This window comes from Vulpes vulpes, chromosome 2 (genome assembly GCF_048418805.1).
Source record: "Vulpes vulpes isolate BD-2025 chromosome 2, VulVul3, whole genome shotgun sequence".
In the NCBI taxonomy this organism is placed as follows: domain Eukaryota; kingdom Metazoa; phylum Chordata; class Mammalia; order Carnivora; family Canidae; genus Vulpes; species Vulpes vulpes.
In genome coordinates this window covers 57826683-57844819 of record NC_132781.1, presented here as the reverse complement: position 1 = coordinate 57844819, position 18137 = coordinate 57826683, and the positions used below count along the sequence as shown (strand labels likewise).

The window sequence follows — 18137 nt, the reverse complement described above, 5'->3', positions numbered from 1 at the left end:
TATAATAAAAATATATTGCTATCAACTATCACTTACTAAGGGTCTAGTATGGTTCTTCTTTTTTATTTTTTTTTTATTTTTATTTATTTATGATAGTCACAGAGAGAGAGAGAGAGAGAGAGAGAGAGAGGCAGAGGAAGAAGCAGGCTCCATACACCGGGAGCCCGACGTGGGACTCGATCTCGGGTCTCCAAGATCGCGCCCTGGGCCAAAGGCAGGCGCCAAACCGCTGCGCCACCCAGGGATCCCTCTTCTTTGTTTTTTAAAGATTTTATTTATTCAGAAGAGACAGAGAGAGAGGCAGAGACACAGGCAGAGGGAGAAGCAGGCTCCATGCAGGAAGCATGGAGCTTCCCGGATCATGCCCTGAGCCAAAGGCAGACATCCAACAACTGAGCCACCGAGGCATTCCTCTATAGTATGATTCTTATAAGAATTCTGAGATTTGGGATCCCTGGGTGGTGCAGCGGTTTAGCGCCTGCCTTTGGCCCAGGGTGCGATCCTGGAGTCCCGGGATCGAATCCCACGTTGGGCTCCCGGTGCATGGAGCCTGCTTCTCCTGCTGCCTATGTCTCTGCCTCTCTCTCTCTCTCTCTCTCTGTGTGTGACTATCATAAAAAAAAATAAATAAATAAAATAAAATAAAAAAATAAAAAAATAAAAAAAGGAATTGTTTAAAAAAAAAAGAATTCTGAGATTTATTATACTTCTTTTGTAACTTAAGGAAACAGAGGCTCAGAGAACATATGTAATTTACTTAAATTATTGTTGAACCTAGCTCTCTAATTCCATTGTGCTGCATTACTTCCCAACACAAGCTCATCCCTACATGCATATATAATGCGTATGTGTGTATTTTTTTTATTGATACTAGTGAATTTCAAAATTTGGCTTTTCACTATATATACATATATCAAATCATGTTATACATCTAAAACTAATACAATGTTACACATCTATTACATCTAAATTATATATATTAAAAATTTTATACATATATATGTTGCCTATATCATATTACTTAATTGCAATATTTGAAAAAGAAACGTTTACACTATTACCAAGTGGATACTGAAGGAAGTGCTTTCCTTATGTGATCTTATTTAATGAATAAGGAAAGACATACAGAATAAGCTAGATGAGAAACAGAAGGTTGTTATCTATAGCCACCACAGTTCTTTTGTAGTCCATTAGCAATCAACAAACCATCTTTCCAAAAATATTGGCTTTACCTCATTTGTGACCTTTGCGCCAAAAAGCCAACCTGCTCCTCGGGGACTGATTGCCCAAGTATCCACGTCTTCAGGATCTGACCAAACCAGATCACAAAAGGCTCCTTTATGAGGAATTTCCTGATTCCGTTCAATGGTTCGAATTTGATCCAGTGTTTTGATATCAGGAGATAAACCACCATGAACACACAAAATCTGCTCATCTATTAACTAGCAAAAAAGGATAACAGTGTTGAAAGTATAATAATAAACTTAGTCATATCTAAATTCATCAATGAATGCTAATGCTATCAATATAATTGAGACGGCAATTAGATAAAAGTATGCAAAGGGGTATTGGCAGGAAAATACTTGAGGTTTTGCACAGATTTACATAAACTTACAGCTGCTACTGTGAGCATGTCAAAAACTTTGGTACAGTATCTCCAGGCATTAGCATTTCCATATTTGGTTTGGCACTCATCTATGAAAGAAATAGAAGAGTTCCCATTAATGAAGTTCTGAATCTGCCAATAAAAATAAAGAGCACATCCAATCCTAAAGAAGTTTAACTTAAACCAGGATGGCAAGCTATAACGTGATATGCCTTCCATATAGAGTCATGAAGGAGACTAGTGTTTAACTAGTCTAAGCATGTGGTCCTGCTTTTCATTCCAGAAGGGGCCATACAAAGCAGCTGAAATTATTGATCAAACTGCTATGATCAGGAAGAGTTAAATATAAGTTCATAAACCCAAAACAAATGCTTTTGTCTACTATGTTATTCATACTGGACAATTCTATCAGTAATTTATTTAAAATGACCACCTTACTCTAATAGGATAACCAAACAAATCAGAGGACCCTTAATTATAGGAGCATGGGTGATTCCTATCTCAACATTTCTCAGGCCCAGACCGTATCTTCAGAGATTTTCTGCAAATTGTGCAACGAAATACTTGAGCTTCAGTGACTACACCTGCAATCATCACTGGAGACCAGATGCAATCAGATTCTGACATATTCCCAGTGAACACTTTCTCTGCTGTTTACAACAGTAAATAAGACATACATCTCTTCTTTCAGTTAATACCATGGAAGTTCTGTTCTTTGACTTCTTCCTCAGTTTTAAAAAAGATGCCATATCTTTATTGCCATAAGTACAGCTGATAATGATAGAGAAGACTATGGGTTGGGCAGCCCGGGTGGCTCGGCGGTTTAGCGCCACCTTCAGCCCAGGGCCTGATCCTGGAGACCCAGGATTGAGTCCCCCGTTGGGCTCCCTGCATGGAGCCTGTTTCTCCCTCTGCCTGTGACTCTGCCTCTCTCTCTGTGTCTGTCGTGAATAAATAAATAAAATCTTTAAAAAAAAAAAAAAAGACTATGGGATATGATCAATCCTCATGATTTTCTAAATTACCCTATGTGTGAAGCAGGATCCTCATGTAAACTTACCATGAGAACACTAACATTGGGCTGAACTTGCAGGCAGGAATCTTTTTCATCTTCATACATGTGCAAAGCATTTGGTTCATAATAACTGCTTAGTATATGTTTATCAGTGTGAACTGAAGGCCCAATATAATTGTTATATATGGACATTTTGCTACTTTAAAATCAATGTTAAGTTCCATGATGACTAAAATTATCTCCTGCCTGAGAAACTACTGGACTTCCTTTTATCAAACAAAATAATAGATGAGCACAGCTTGGGAACAACATAGCTCACTCAATACTAGATGTTGTGCTGTTGTTACTTTCTTCAGTCAAGGCCTCTTGATTAAAATGCCCTCCTTCCTCTCCTGCTTTTAATCTCTTTGTCCTTCACTGATAACTGTTGGTCAAATTCTGGGTATAATTATATGTATAACATTAATCTTAGAGCCGGTTGCTTTTACTAAGCTAATACCACTGTGTATACTATCCAAATTATTGACTATTTTGCAAAAGAATCAAAAACTTTTATTTTAAATGGTACTTGTTATTTTGTGAATGAAAATCAAATGTAACTTGTAAAAAGGGGACAAATATTAGCCATCTAACTTATCAATTACTATTAACAAGCATATAATAATAAATTATCAAAATTTCTCAATTTAGTAATTGATAGTGGCTTACAAATAAGAGTTTAGCTCATCTTTATAATGACATAAGAGAATCCAAAATATAAAATCTGAAACTAAAGGGTTATGAGATTAATATTTTCAAATATCTCAATATATGCCTTAATTAAGCTTAAGGAAAATTCATGTTAATAATCTCAACAGTTCTGCTCTCTATCTCCTTCAAAGAGCTTTGTAACCTAATTTTTTTTCCTAACTTCATTTTTTAAAACTTTCAACCATATACAAGTTTTATAGAAGCAGATATATTTTGCTTTTAATGGCTAAGTTCTGTTTCTAACCCCTGAGGTCCTAGCATTCTCTGGATGGAACACATAGATACACATATATATATATACATAATTATATATGTTATACACATATAATATTATATATGTCAGCAACTTAAAAACAACTCCAATGTCCAATGTTAAAGGTACTGATTTAATCAATTATAGTACATCCATACAGTGTAATATAATGCAACTATAAAAATAATGTCAATGAAGTAAAGAAAGGCTGGTCACAGCATTAAGTGAAAAAAGCAGGTATGTACACACACAAATATGTTTATAAACACACACATACACACACATATACATATAATATATAATAGGTTCTCAACTTTCAAGTGCAGAACATTTACCTTCAGCAGATTCTAGGATTCCCACTCCAACAGGTTTTCAGTGGGGGCCCAGCAATGTACATGTTTAACAAGTACCCCTGATGATTCCAATGATGTAAACTGAGGGCTACACTTTAGGGCAATGATCCAGGATGATGTACATCAAAAAATTAAGAACAGTTCTCTCTCCATGGTAAGGTTCTCAGTTGAATGGGGGAAGAGGAGGAGTTAAAAAGTGGAAAAAGATGATTTATATTTCTAACTTTATATAAAGCACATGTATGACTTGTATGGCTTTTTTCCCAAAGAGGAAAGGAAAGCAATATTCAGAGAATCAGAGAAATAGAAAGTCTTACCATAAAATCCATACACCTGTGTTATCTGTCTACTTTCATGATTTCCTCGCAAAAGTGTGATACGATCAGGCCATTTAGCCTTTAGTGCAAGAAGGTAAGTGAAGGTCTCCAAACTATAGTAACCTCTGTCTACAAAATCACCCTGTAAAGTAAAAGTTTACAGTTAGAAATAATAGCAACAATATATTTTTTAAATTATACCAAGGTGTACAAACTCAGAGACATGGCAAAAAAAATAACAAAATTGAAGGGTCATACATTGATTTATTTGGAAATTGGGTTTTAACAAAAAATTCAAATTGAAGTAAATAAGCAGTCTCTACTAAGTGTGCTAGTCTTATGATTCAGGAGGCCTACAGGAACCTGTTATCCAATTCTCTCAAGGATCTTCCCTGAAAAACCACTATTTTTCTAATTCTCTATTACCTACATTAGCAGGTGTTTCAAAAAGGTCACATGTGAATCCAAAATTTTTTAATGAATTTCAAAAATCATTTAATTATTATTTTTAAATGTTTAAGTAATCTCTACACCCTACAGCCCTACAACGTGGGGCTCAAACTCATGACCCTGAGATCAAGTCACACACTCTCCTGACTGACCCAGCCAGGCATCCTAAAAATCATTGTAATTATATAAAAAAAACTAACAACTTGAAGAAATAGTGTTTTTATAAAAGTATATACCTTAATTAGTGTTTTAGGTTCAGTTGTGTATTTTACAACTGCTTGTGAAGCCATACTACTTACACTTCCCATTAGTATTTTACTTGGGACAATGTTGTTAGATCAATAGGAAAACAGCTCAAAGAATAGGAAAGTGACACACAAACCTCTAGAAGAAAGAAAATGATAGGATTCATAAAAAACTCAATAGTAACATGACATTCCAAAAGGAAAGTAAGCAAATATCCACCTTAATAGCAAATATGTTCATATATTCATCAATCTACAGACTGATAACAGATGAAAATGAATGCTCAAGAAGATATGATAAAATAACAGTAAATTAAAGCTCTGTGCCTTAATCCTGGGAGGTTCTGGGTTATTTTTCTGCCAACCATTACTTATGCCTAGAACCCAGTCCTATGCATATGGCAATTTACTAAAGCAATCATTTTCAACCAGACAAGATGACAAAATGTAAAAAAGTATAGCATCACCTTTTCATATATTTACAAAGTGATTGTCATATGACAAAGAAATTGTTATATAATTTCCATGTAATAAATCAGATGTTTTCCATTTTAAATAAGTATTTGGTATCATGTGGGTTTACATACCATAAATATGTAGTTTGTGTCAGGAACCTGACCTCCAGTTCTGAATAGTTCGCAAAGGTCATAAAACTATAAAAGAAAGTCAATATATGCTGATTAATTACAAATTCCTGTAAAGGAGTAAAATAATAAAAGTGAGAGCGAAATGTGTAAAGGAGCATGTAATTAGGAAGGCCTGAAATACTGACACTTATAAAAAGAAATAAAGTGTAAGCAAAACTGCCAAGCACACAGCTCTCAAGCCTAATAGAAGCACTAAAATAAATCTCACAATTACCAATAAGGTCATTCCTAGATCATTAATGTTATAGGCCTTCTCCCTCAAATTTCTTTCATTTATCTTGTCATCTAGAATTTTTTTAAGTAATCTCTATGCCCAACATGAGGCTTGAACTCATGACCCCAAGATCAAGAGTCACATGCTCCATTGACTGAGTCAGCCAGGTGCCCTATCACTTGAGAATTTGAAATAACTGATCAATTATCTAACTTGTTAATAAACTAAGCTAACCACCCCACCCATACTCAGCATCTATTTTAATGAGACAAAAGATAAGGAAGCAAGTGGGTAAGAATTTTTTTCAAAGAATGAATTTACACGACACTTCACAGTTATCATGAAAAGCAGATCAACCTACCTTCCCACACTCTACTTTGGAGGCTCTATAGCTATGGAATGTCTTCTCAATAATCAGTAAAAAAGAACTGTATATTTCATCATTTTCTATGTGACTGAAAATTAGTAATTGACAAATTGTACATGTGGTAACTTCAGTCAACTAGATTATCTTAATCCTAATTCCTAAAGAAAACTTCAGTTTTTCTAAGGATTTTGGATTAAAGGAATTTACTATAATTTACTGTACCAACTATAACTAATCACTTCCTATACAATCATCTTTTTTTTGTTTTGTTTTTTTTACAATCATCTTTTATACTTGAAAATAAAATTATTCAATTTCTAACACTTAAAACATACAAGAATCTTAGTCATAGTGAACAAAACTGAAATTTAAATGTTAACTACTGAAAGAAATAAAACACTGCCCTTTATAACAATATTTCATAAATCTGAAGTTATTACTTGCTTGAAGTTAAAAAAAAACTTTAGAAAGTTTAAATAAAATTTTCCTACCTTCTTAAAATTAGCAAGCAAATAAATGAAATGTTCAAATCTCAGTCAAGTGGTAGACTATTATTCGTCCAAAGTGTTTGCTGTCCATTTCTATCTATGTGAAGCCCTTCCCTTTGAGACCATACTTCTCAGGGCGCCTGGGTGGCTCAGTCAGTTGAGTGTCCAACTCATGGTTTTGGCTCAGGTACTGATCTCAGAGTCATGGGACTGAGCCCCGAGTAAATCTGCTTGGGATTTTCTCTCTTCGCCCTCTGCTCCACACCCTCCACAGGCTCTCTATCTAAAATAAATCTTTATTAAAAAAGTATACTTCCCAATTTCAATCCCACAGATATATATATGATGTATGTATATCATATATCAATTACATAGTATATATGTTTATATATATACATACATTGTATGAGCAGTAAAAATATGTGTGTACATATCAGTGAATATATACATGTGAGTATGTTACTCTGGCCTAATAATTCCACTTCCATGACTATATCCTAAAGATAAATAAATACTGTGTAAATATTTAGAAAATGTGTTACAATATCATTTATAATAATAAAAGAAACAACCTTCAAGACTAACATAAGAGACTATATTAATAAAGTATGATCTACCAACTCAAAAACTTGGACCAATCATGAATAATGATTATAATGGAAACTACACAGCAAAATGGAAAAATGATTAGGGTAAAGTATGGAACACAAAACTATACCTATAATAAACCACACACTTTTACTATGTATACACACAGAGTCAGAAAGGGAATATTTAAAAGTTTTATAAAAGTTACTTTTATAAAGGTATGGTAAAAGAATGAGTGTCCTTAAACTTTTCTACTGAAATTTATAGAAATATGTTCTTAAATAAAAATTTTATAAGTTTCCATTTACCATATATATATATATATATTTAAGAGATGATCAAATATTCTGCTTCAGGGACCCAACAGTTCCTACTCTATAATGAAAGTTTTTTTCCAAAATTCTTTAGTATAAAAAACATTCACTGAGAACATGTGCAGACAACTAAGCTTGTCCGACACTACTGGAAGCTCACTCATCATTTCACAAATAATTTCTACCATCTAGTATGTTTTCCACATCACAGATGCTCTGTAAATCTCATTTTTTAAAAAGATTTATTTATTTATTTTAGAGAGAGAGAATGTACACATGAGGGGGGGAGCAGAGAGAGGGAAGCAGACTCCATCCTAAGTGCAGAGCCTGACGCTGGGCTAGATCTCACAAACCTAAGAGGCTGTGACCTGAGCTGAAACCAAGAGTCCAGACACGACCAACTGAGCCACCCAGGCGCTCCTATAAATCTCATTTAAAACAAAAGCAATTCAAAAACAAAACAAAACAAAAGCAATCCTGAGATGTGGATTTTATTCCATCACTAGAGGCAAGGAAACAGTTGTCTAGCTCGGTAGGTTTTTTTAAACTTTTTAGTTTCAGGACCCATTCATAGTCTTAAAAATTACAGGTCTCCCAAAAGCTTTTGCTTATATAGTTTTTATCAGTTGCTACTGACCATATTAGAAATTCAAACAAAAAAAATTAAAACTACTCATTTTAATATTTAATTTTTAAAATAAGTAACTCATTAAATAGTAACATACACATATTTCTAATGGAAAATAAACAGTTTTCAAAAATGACACAAATTTAATGTCTGGCTAAGTAAAATGTCACTACGTTTTCATAATCTGCCTCTACATTCAAACTGTTGCAATATACTGATGAAAGTATATGAATAAAATCCAGCTTCACACAAGTATATTTTACAAAATGGAAAAGCATTTTAATAACCTTTAGAGATTAATGTGCATATTCTTTTAATATTGATTGACCACTTGATAAATGGTCTTTTTCCTATTCCGTTAGATGGACTGGTCAAACACTTAGTGGCTAACATACCAGTCATTTGAAAACGGAAATGATATTTCATTATACATCAGCAAAAAACCAGATTTGTTATCATCACCACCAACAGAGAAGTCTTTAAATATCAGAAGCTGACAGCTTCATGGTGGTAAACTCAAATTTTCTAAAATTCCTTTAAAAAAAATTATTTATTTATTTATTCATGAGAGACACAGAGAGAGAGAGAGGCAGAGACACAAGTAGAGGGAGAAGCAAGCTCCACGCAGGGAGCCCAATGTGGGACTCGATCCTGGGACTCCAGGATCATGCCCTGGCTGAAGGCAGACACTCAACTGCTGAGCCACCCAGGCATCCCAAATTTTCTAAAATTCCAATTATTGATTTGAAAACCCAAATTTTGTCACTGGCAGTAAATATTATTAATTGTTTTCTTTGAAGTGACTGGCTCACTCCCTCATTGGTGCAAAGATGGTAGCCAAACATCCATAGTTTGTTATCCAATCTCTCAAATAAAAATAGTGTTCCATAAAAAAAAAAAAGAGGCTATTTTCAGCCCGTGATACAAAAAAACTACACAAGTATTTTCCTTGATCAAACGATCTTTCTTTAGTATGCACCAGATGTGCTCTATACATACTTCCTATTTCCATCACAGGACTATTTAAAAGATGCGTCAACTCAAGGGTTGAGAATTACAGTTAATATTACTGCTTCTTCAAGAACATTCTTTGTGGGCAGCCGGGGTGGCTCAGCGGTTTAGCGTCGCCTTTCAATCCAGGGCATGATCCTGGAGACCTGGGAGAGAATCCCACATCGGGCTCCCTGCATAAAGCCTGCTTCTCCCTCTGCCTGTGTCTCTGCCTCTCTCTCTCTCTCTCTCTCTCATAAATAAATAAACAAAATCTTAAAAAAAAAAAAAAAAACACTCTTTGTGATCATGGTATCTATCTTGCCAGGTAAGTATCATCACCAAGGACATTTTTAAATTGATACTGGCATTTTATTTATTTATTTATTTATTTATTTATTTATTTATTTATTTATTTATTTTTTGATACTGGCATTTTATTTTACTGTGAATGCATGCTGGTAAAGAATACAATGACAACCAGCATAGCCTGGTGTTACTCCCTGGATTCATGCTGAGATACCAGCAGTTTACCCTCAATTGATTTTGTACCACCTTATAGACCTTCAAAGGTCTATAGGCCACACTTAAAAAACTTGTGACCTAGCAGAAGTGACTTCTTCAATATTAATATGTAGCCATGCCAGGATTTAAAGCTCTGACAATGATATCTATGACCTCCTCACTAGATTACACTGTTTCAATGCTTCTTAGCACTATATGCTTGCCAAAAAATTTTTTTAAAAGATTTTATTTATTTATTCATGAGAGAGACAGAGAGAGAGGCAGAGACATAGGCAGAGGGAGAAGCAGGCTCCATGCAAAGAACCCGACGTGGGACTCGATCCCGGGTCTCCAGGATCATGCCCTGGGCTGAAGGCAGCGCTAAACCACTGAGCCACCCAGGCTGCCCACCAAAATTTTTTAATGAGTTTATTTATACTCCTAACTCAATCTTACAATGCCAGAACTGGCCCAAGTGGAAACACCTATACAAATCCCAAAAGATACATACCACATTTGGATATTTAAAAGCTCCTAAAGTCCCATGCTTTTGATTAGCAATTGTTATAAAGGGTCAAGTATAAGAGAAACAATATTCAGTTTGGTGGAAGTCTTAAAATAACATGGGCTTACACCTGAAACTGTATGTCAACTATACTTCAATTAAAAACAATAATAAAAAATAACATGGACACAGGCACCCAAATAAGTTTCAAATCTCAACTATGCCCCTTAGTAGCTGTGTGAGTTTGGGCTAATCCTTCAATCTTGCAGTCTAAGTTTTCTCTTCTCCATAATTAATCGCACAGGACTCTTGAAAAAAATACATGGTACATGTGAAAAAGTACTTTGTTAACCTTCAAAACACAAGAAAATGTTAGCAAGAATTGTACATTGGACTAAAGGTGTATATGTAACAAAGAAGGTAAAATTTGGGCAGCCCAGGTGGTTCAGTGGTTTAGTGCCACCTTCAGCCCAGGGCGTGATCCTGGAGATCCAGGATTGAGTCCCACGTTGAGCTCCCTGCATGGAGCCTGTGTCTCTACCTCTCTCTCTCTCTCCTCTCTGTGTATTCTCATAAAAAAATAATAAAATAAGATAAATAAAATAAATAAAATATAAAATAAAATAAATAAAATCTTTAAAAAAGGTAAAATTTTATTACTTTAATTAATAGTTAAATTAATAGTTAAATTAATAGTTAATTAATTCTAACTATTTTAGTAGTTAGAAGTTGTCTCTAATTTCCTGACCTTTGATCATGGCTGTAATTTACATAACAAAAAGTTCTTTAAAAATAAATAAATAAATAACCCAGGTAACCTGTCAATTTTAATATAATAATAAGGGGAAAATATTATTTGGTTTATTTCAGCTTTTAGGAATGTGTTATGGCATGTTTATATTAATATCCTTTAACTTAGCAAAATACAAATGTTTATTATAGTTTTGAAATAATTTATACGGAAAGAAATGCACTCCTAAAGTCTACTCTAAAGAATTGAGATTTTAAAAGATCAGAGATGGGGTTCCTGAGTGGTGCAATCATTTAAGTGTCTAACTCTTGGTTTCAGCTCAGGTCAAGATATCATGGTTGTAAGATGAAGCCCCACTTGGGGGCTCCGTGTTCAGCACTGACTCTGCTTGAGTTTCTCTCTCTCTCTCTGCCCTTTCTCCGCACCCCCTTTCAAATAAATATATCTTTTAACAGATCAGAGATGACATAATGGGCTCTCTATTCAGAAGATGATAACATGCAGATGCCAGATTTATTATGACCTCAACCACCCAGAGAACAAATTGAAAACCACAAAAGTAAAGAGCCCTCTAAAGTGGTCAAAATAGAACTTAATTCACAGAGCAGCCACCAATCACAACCAATTTACACATATTTCTGCTCCTTTAGGTGGTCTTATTTAAGGCAGGGAAATTGCACAGATGACAGCAAGTCCTATTGGCATCGATAAATACTATATTATTTACAATACGTGTCTTATAACCACAATTCCATTGTACGCATAGAGCAGGCTGAGTGAGTGTTCTGTTCAGCTTTCACTCCCAGTTAAAAAGAAACAACAGGGCAGCCCGGGTGGCTCAGCGGTTTAGCACCTGCCCTCGGCTCAGGGCATGATCCTGGAGTCCAGGGATCAAGTCCCATATCGGGCTCCCTGCATGGAGCCTGCTTCTCCCTCTGCCTGTGTCTCTGCCTCTCTCTGTGTGTGTCTCTCATGAATGAATACATTTTTAAAAATCTTAAAAAACAACAACACCACACAAAGCACCTCTACAAATACACAGAGGGTTTTCCAACCGAGCTACACGCTGACAGTAAGAGTCTAAAGATGAGGTGTACTACTCCTGCCACTGCCTTGAAAGTCTTAAAAACAAAAACTCAGCAGATGAAAAAAAAAGTGACACATTTTCTCCTCCTATTCTAGCAGTGACTTGCTGTAAAATCATGCACCAACAATTTTATCTTTCTGAACCTTTGCAATTCTCATCCCCACTAAGGAAATAATACGTTTACAATAAAATGTGACATGAGTGAATAGAATGAATAAATAGAAATGAATAGAATAGAATAGAAAATTAGTGCCTAACACCAAAGCACCTTCTGTTAATCACAATCACTGAGCTGTCCACGTTTATTTTCTCTCTCTGCCCTTCACAGAGCAATAATGCTGCATTCTATCCACTTTGCAAGTATAATTCCAACAAACTCCATGAATAATTTGACCACTGCTTTTACCCACTGTAATAGTAATCATTAGTGTCACACAGACTTAGGCAATCTATCAAATGACCAGTCTTTTTTGTTTCTTGTTTTTCTGGCAGCTTTTTGCAGCAAACATGGAAACACATGCAGACTATGGACAGTACAAAAGCTAAAAATCTGCTCATGAAATTTTACCTGTCCGTGTATGTCTCCACACACTGTTACTGGTGTCGATACTGGCTGGACGTTTGACTCTTCTAAGAGGAGGTCACAAACATAGTCACATAGCCGCTGTAAGAGAAAACAAAATGCAACCTTTCACTATAATATTAAAACTAAGGATCAAATGCAAAAAAGAGGTAATATATATATAGTTTCATAAGAGAGGAAACTATCCTTTTAACAATTCTGTGGTTTGATTTGTCAACTTCCACCTTCATCTTATAATACCTGAGAATGACACAAAATGGCTATTCCAAAATGCAAACTCCCTGGCTACACAGACAATAGGTTCCAGAAAACAGATTTATTTTTAAAAAACTGTAAAATGATGCTTGTCACCAAACAAATGTAAGAGTAAATAATTTTAATAGGAAACAGTTTTTATCTACTAATTTTTAAAGTAAATTCCAGGAGTGCCTGGGTGGCGCAGTTGGTTGAGCATCCAACCAACTCTTGGTTTTAGGCCCTATGGTGAGCTGCATACTCAGGGAAAGGTTTCTCTCTCCTTCTCCCTCTGCACCTCCTTCTTCCACCTCTATATTCTTCCATGAATATATGAATCTTTAAAAAAAATAAATGAATACAGTACATTTTAAACCATGCACTTACCACATGACCTAGCAGATGTACTCTTGGCAGTGAAAATTTACGACCACATAAAAAAAATTGTGTGCCAAAGTCCCTAGCAGCTTAATTCATAACAGCCAAAAACTGGAACTAAATCAGTGTCCTTCAACAAGTGAATAGTTAAACAAATTGTGCTATACTCATTCCATGAAATGCTATTCAGCAATAACAAGAAACTACTAACACACAAAAACTTGGACGAATCTCAAGAGATTTATTCCAAGTGAGGGGAAAAAAACCTATCTCAGAAGGCTACATACTGTAGGATCCCATTTATATAACATTCTTGAAATAACAAATTATAGAAATGGAGACCAGATTAGTGACTGCCAGGGGTCCAGAAATTAGGGGCAGCAAAAAGGAAATGGGTATGGTTATAATAGGACAAAATGAGGAATCTTTATAGTAATAGAAGTATCTGTATCTTGAATATCGTGTTGGATAGATAAAACTTTTGGATCTAACAAAATTGCAGGGAAATAAATACACACAAATGAGTAGAAGTAAAACTAGAGAAATCAGAACAAGATCATGGTTGTGTCAATGTCAATATCCTGGTTGTGGTATTTTTACTATAGTTCTACAAGACCTTACTATAAGGAAAAACTGAGTGTAGGAGTACATGGGATCTCTCCATATTCTTACAACTACAAATAAATACAGTTATCTCAAAATAAAAATATTAAAATTAATTATAAAATGTAAACCTAAAATTGAAGAGTCACCCTACATTTTTTTTTAAAGATTTTATTTATTTATTCATAAGAGACACATAGGGAGAGAGGCAGAGACATAGGTAGAGGAGAAGCAGGCTCAATGCAGGGAGCCCGATGTAGGGCTTGATCCTGGGACTCCGGGATCACGCCCTGAGCCTAAGGCAGACTTTCAACCGCTGAGCCACCCTGGCGTCCCTAATGAAATGATTTTAAACATTAATTAAGAAACCAAAGAGGCGCCTGGGTGGTACAGTCGGTTGAGACTCCAACTCTTGGTTTCAGTTCAGGTCATGATCTCCAGGTTGGGGAAGAGGCTCCCCCTCAGGCTCCACCCTCAGCTCAGAGTGGGCTTGCCCCTCTCCTTCTGCTCCTCCCCAACACACATGCATGCTAACTCGCTCTCTCTAATATAAAGTCTCAAAAAATTAAGAAATCTAAATGTTAGGGACTCCTGGCTGGCTCAGTTGGTAGAGCATTTGACTCTTGATCTTGGAATTATAGGTTTGAGTCTCATGTTGAGTGTAGAGATTATGTGAAAAAATAAAACCTACGGGAGCCTAGGTGGCTCAGTCAGTTAAGTGTCTGCCTTCAGCTCAGGTCATGATCTCAGGGTCCTGGGACCGAGGGCCCCATCAGGCTCCCTGCTTATGCTCTCTCTCCGTATCTGTCTCTTTTTCAAAAAAATATTTAAAAAAATAATAATAAAATCTAAAAAAAAAAAAAAAACCAGAAGAAATCTAAATGCTACAGTTTACCTAAACATGTAAGAGACATATTTTACCAACAATATCTACTTCTTAAGAACCAAGCATAGGAGAGAACTCACAATGACAGGAGGAAAGGAAGAGGAGGAAAAAGGCCCCTCAAAAGAAAATGAGGGGAAATACAGCTGCTTAGAAAATTTCAAAATAAGATGATTTGTTCTTATTCCTAGGATAAGTTCCTGATCTTCAAGTAGAACCTCAAAGACAAGATCTTTCTTTTGGCTTGGGGCCCCTGAGTAGCTAGCTCCTTGTACTGAATTTCCCACAACCTTCAGATGCTTCACCAAACAAGCCTTAGTCCTGCCAATAATCCATCCACTATTCATAACAGGAACAGATACCAGTGAGTGAAACAATGTTTCTGAACTCAGAGCCTTTATAAGAAAAGATGGCTGCTCAAGATTCCTACAGTTATAAAATTTTAAATTCTGGCTTACATTTGTAAAAGAAAAAAATCCAGGGGCGCCTGGATGGCTCAGTGGTTGAGCGTCTGCCTTTGGCTCAGGTCATGATCCTGGGATCCTGGGATCGAGCCCCACATCAGGCTCCCCCTGGAGAGCCTACTTCTTCCTCTGCCTATGTCTCTACCTCTCTGTGTCTCTCATGAATAAATAAAATCTTTCTTAAAAAATTCCAACTTTGGGATCCCTGGGTGGCGCAGTGGTTTGGCGCCTGCCTTTGGCCCAGGGCGTGATCCTGGAGACCCGGGATCGAATCCCACGTCGGGCTCCCGGTGCATGGAGCCTGTTTCTCCCTCTGCCTGTGTCTCTGCCTCTCTCTCTCTCTCTGTGTGTGTGACTATCATAAATAAATAAAGAAAAAAAATATTTTAAAAAAAATTCCAACTTTTTCTTTCCTATGTAGGGAAAAACCCAGTTCTTCACTAGTGTATGCTTCTTTCCTGTGTGTCTTCTGTACTAGTCACACAGAACACTCACACTTCTGGTCACCAACTATATAGAGGTTTTTTTTCCCAACAAGCAATTTTCTAACACTAGCTGGTTGTTCTACAATTTAATTCAATTATGACACTATACATGGAGAGGTGACATCAGATCCTAGAAGGGCTCAGACCCACAAGACTATGCTACCTCCTCCCCACCCACCCACTCCCACACACTACAGACATCAGTCACAAGCTCAGGTTATCACCTATGCTTCTGACCAACCAGCTATAGATCAAAGGTTATGGAAGTTACAAAGACTTCGTCCTTGGGTCTAATTAATTTGCTAGAGCAGCTCACAGAACTCAGGAAAACATTTACTTATATTTACCAGTTTATTAAAGAATGTGACAAAAGATACAAATGAATATTCAGATGGAAGCTCTCTGAACCTCTTACTTCAGAGATTTTATGAAGCTTCATCATGTAGACATAATCCATTATTAACTCCATTTTCAGCCTTTCTCCCTTCTGAAGAGAAGGAGGGGCAGGACTGAAAATGCCAAGCTTCTAATCACAGTTCGGTTTTTCCAGTGACTAGCCCATATCCAGGAGCCATCTGGGAATCCAACCAGAGTCACCTCATTAGAACAAAGGACACTCCTATCACCCAGGAAATTACAACGGTTTCTGTCCTAGGAACTAGGGGTAGAAACCAATATATATTTCTATTATCTCACTGCATTAAAAACCACCTATGTCAAATCTCTCACTTGACCCAAATGATAAGACTGAGACCCACAAGCACTCAGGTCACAAAGCTACTTAATCTTAGTGACAGATCTGGAACCCAGATTGCCTACCTCTTTTTACTGTACTATCTTGAATAGTTATTCAATACAACAAATATTTATTGAGAGCCTAATGTGATACCAGTAATTCTAGAAACAAAGAAATAAATAGTAATGACCAAACAGATGAAAAGCTCTGCTCTCAAGGGGCTTACACTCTAATGAGGAGAGGTATAGAAAACAAAGAAATAAGTAAAATATATATACATATTACTTTTTCTGATAGTGATAAGAAAAACAAAGAAAAATGAAGCACTGTAATGGGGGTAAATAATGGTAGAGGTGGGAGGAGGTACTGATGTCTTAAATAGGGTAAGCACAAAAGCCTTATTGATAAAATGACTTTTGAGCAAAAATCTGAAAAAGGTAAGGTTATGGGGGAACAGCACTGCAGCCAGAGAGAACAGTAAGTACAAAATGCTTAGGAAGGTATGCTTGTTGTCTGAGAAACATGGAAGCTGGCGTGGTTAGTGGACTGAAAGAGGAGAAAAATAGGAAAGCACCAAAGAACATTTTTAGGTCCTTGGGGGTGAATGTAAGCACCTGGGCTTTTAACAGGAAGCCATTAGGAGACCCAAAGCAGAGGAACAATTATGATCTTATGTCTGCTAGGTTTTATGGGCTATGAGGAACTTAGGGGTAAGGAAAGGTAGAAGCAGGGACACCACTTGGGGGCTTCTACAATAATCTAGGTAAAAGTTAATACTGGCTCGGACCAGCATCATAAAAGTAGGAAATGGTCACAAGTGAACAGATTCCAGATGTTTTCTGAATGCAGCATCCACTAGATTTGAGAACAACTGGATACAGAATATTGAAAGAAAGGAATCAAAGATGACCCAATGTTTTTGGCTTAAAGGGTACCTGGGTGTCAGTTAAGCGTATAATTCTTGGTTTTGGCTCAGGTTATGCCCTCATGGGTCATGAGATCAAGCCCTACATTGGGCTCCATGCTCAGGCAAGGAGTCTGCTTGAAGATTCTCTCCCTCTGTCCCTCCCCTGACTCATGGCTTGCTAGCTTGCTCTCTCTCAAGAAAATAAACAGGGATCCCTGGGTGGCGCAGCGGTTTGGCACCTGCCTTTGGCCCAGGGCGCAATCCTGGAGACCCGGGATCGAATCCCACGTCGGGCTCCCGGTGCATGGAGCCTGCTTCTCCCTCTGCCTATGTCTCTGCCTCTGTCTCTCTCTCTCTCTCTCTCTCTCTGTGACTATCATAAATAAATAAAAAATTTTTTAAAAAAGAAGAAAATAAACAAAAAAAATTGGCTTAAGTAACTGCACAGTTGTTAATAGTCATGATTGAGATAGTTAAAACTCCGAGGAAAGACTTTATTGTACTTTTTTCTTTTAAAAGGAATTTATTTTTTAAAGCAATTTTAGGTTTACAATAAATTTTAGCAAAAGATATAGAGAATTCCCATATATCTGCTGCTCACAAACACATACATACAGCCTTTTCCACTATCAATATCCCATACCAGAGTGATACAGTTGTTACTGATGAAGCTACATAGATGCATCATTATTACACAGAGTCCAGTTTACCGTAGGGTTCACTCTTGGTGTTGTATATTGTATGGGTCTGGACAAATACATAATGACATGTATATAGAATGATAGTATCATA

At 36.3% G+C, this 18137-nt stretch overlaps 1 protein-coding gene across 1 annotated transcript in view; it reads right to left on the bottom strand.

Moving 5' to 3' along the window:
• The window catches only part of PPP6C (protein phosphatase 6 catalytic subunit), a 37253-nt gene that overhangs the window by 3175 nt on the left and 15941 nt on the right, over positions 1 to 18137 (bottom strand). The window contains exons 2-6 of the mRNA XM_026009295.2: positions 12641 to 12736; positions 5577 to 5642; positions 4295 to 4436; positions 1616 to 1695; positions 1233 to 1442 (exon numbers count right to left, since the gene is read on the bottom strand). Coding sequence (XP_025865080.1) covers positions 1233 to 1442; positions 1616 to 1695; positions 4295 to 4436; positions 5577 to 5642; positions 12641 to 12736 — 594 coding nt within the window. The remainder of the gene's footprint in view (positions 1 to 1232; positions 1443 to 1615; positions 1696 to 4294; positions 4437 to 5576; positions 5643 to 12640; positions 12737 to 18137) is intronic.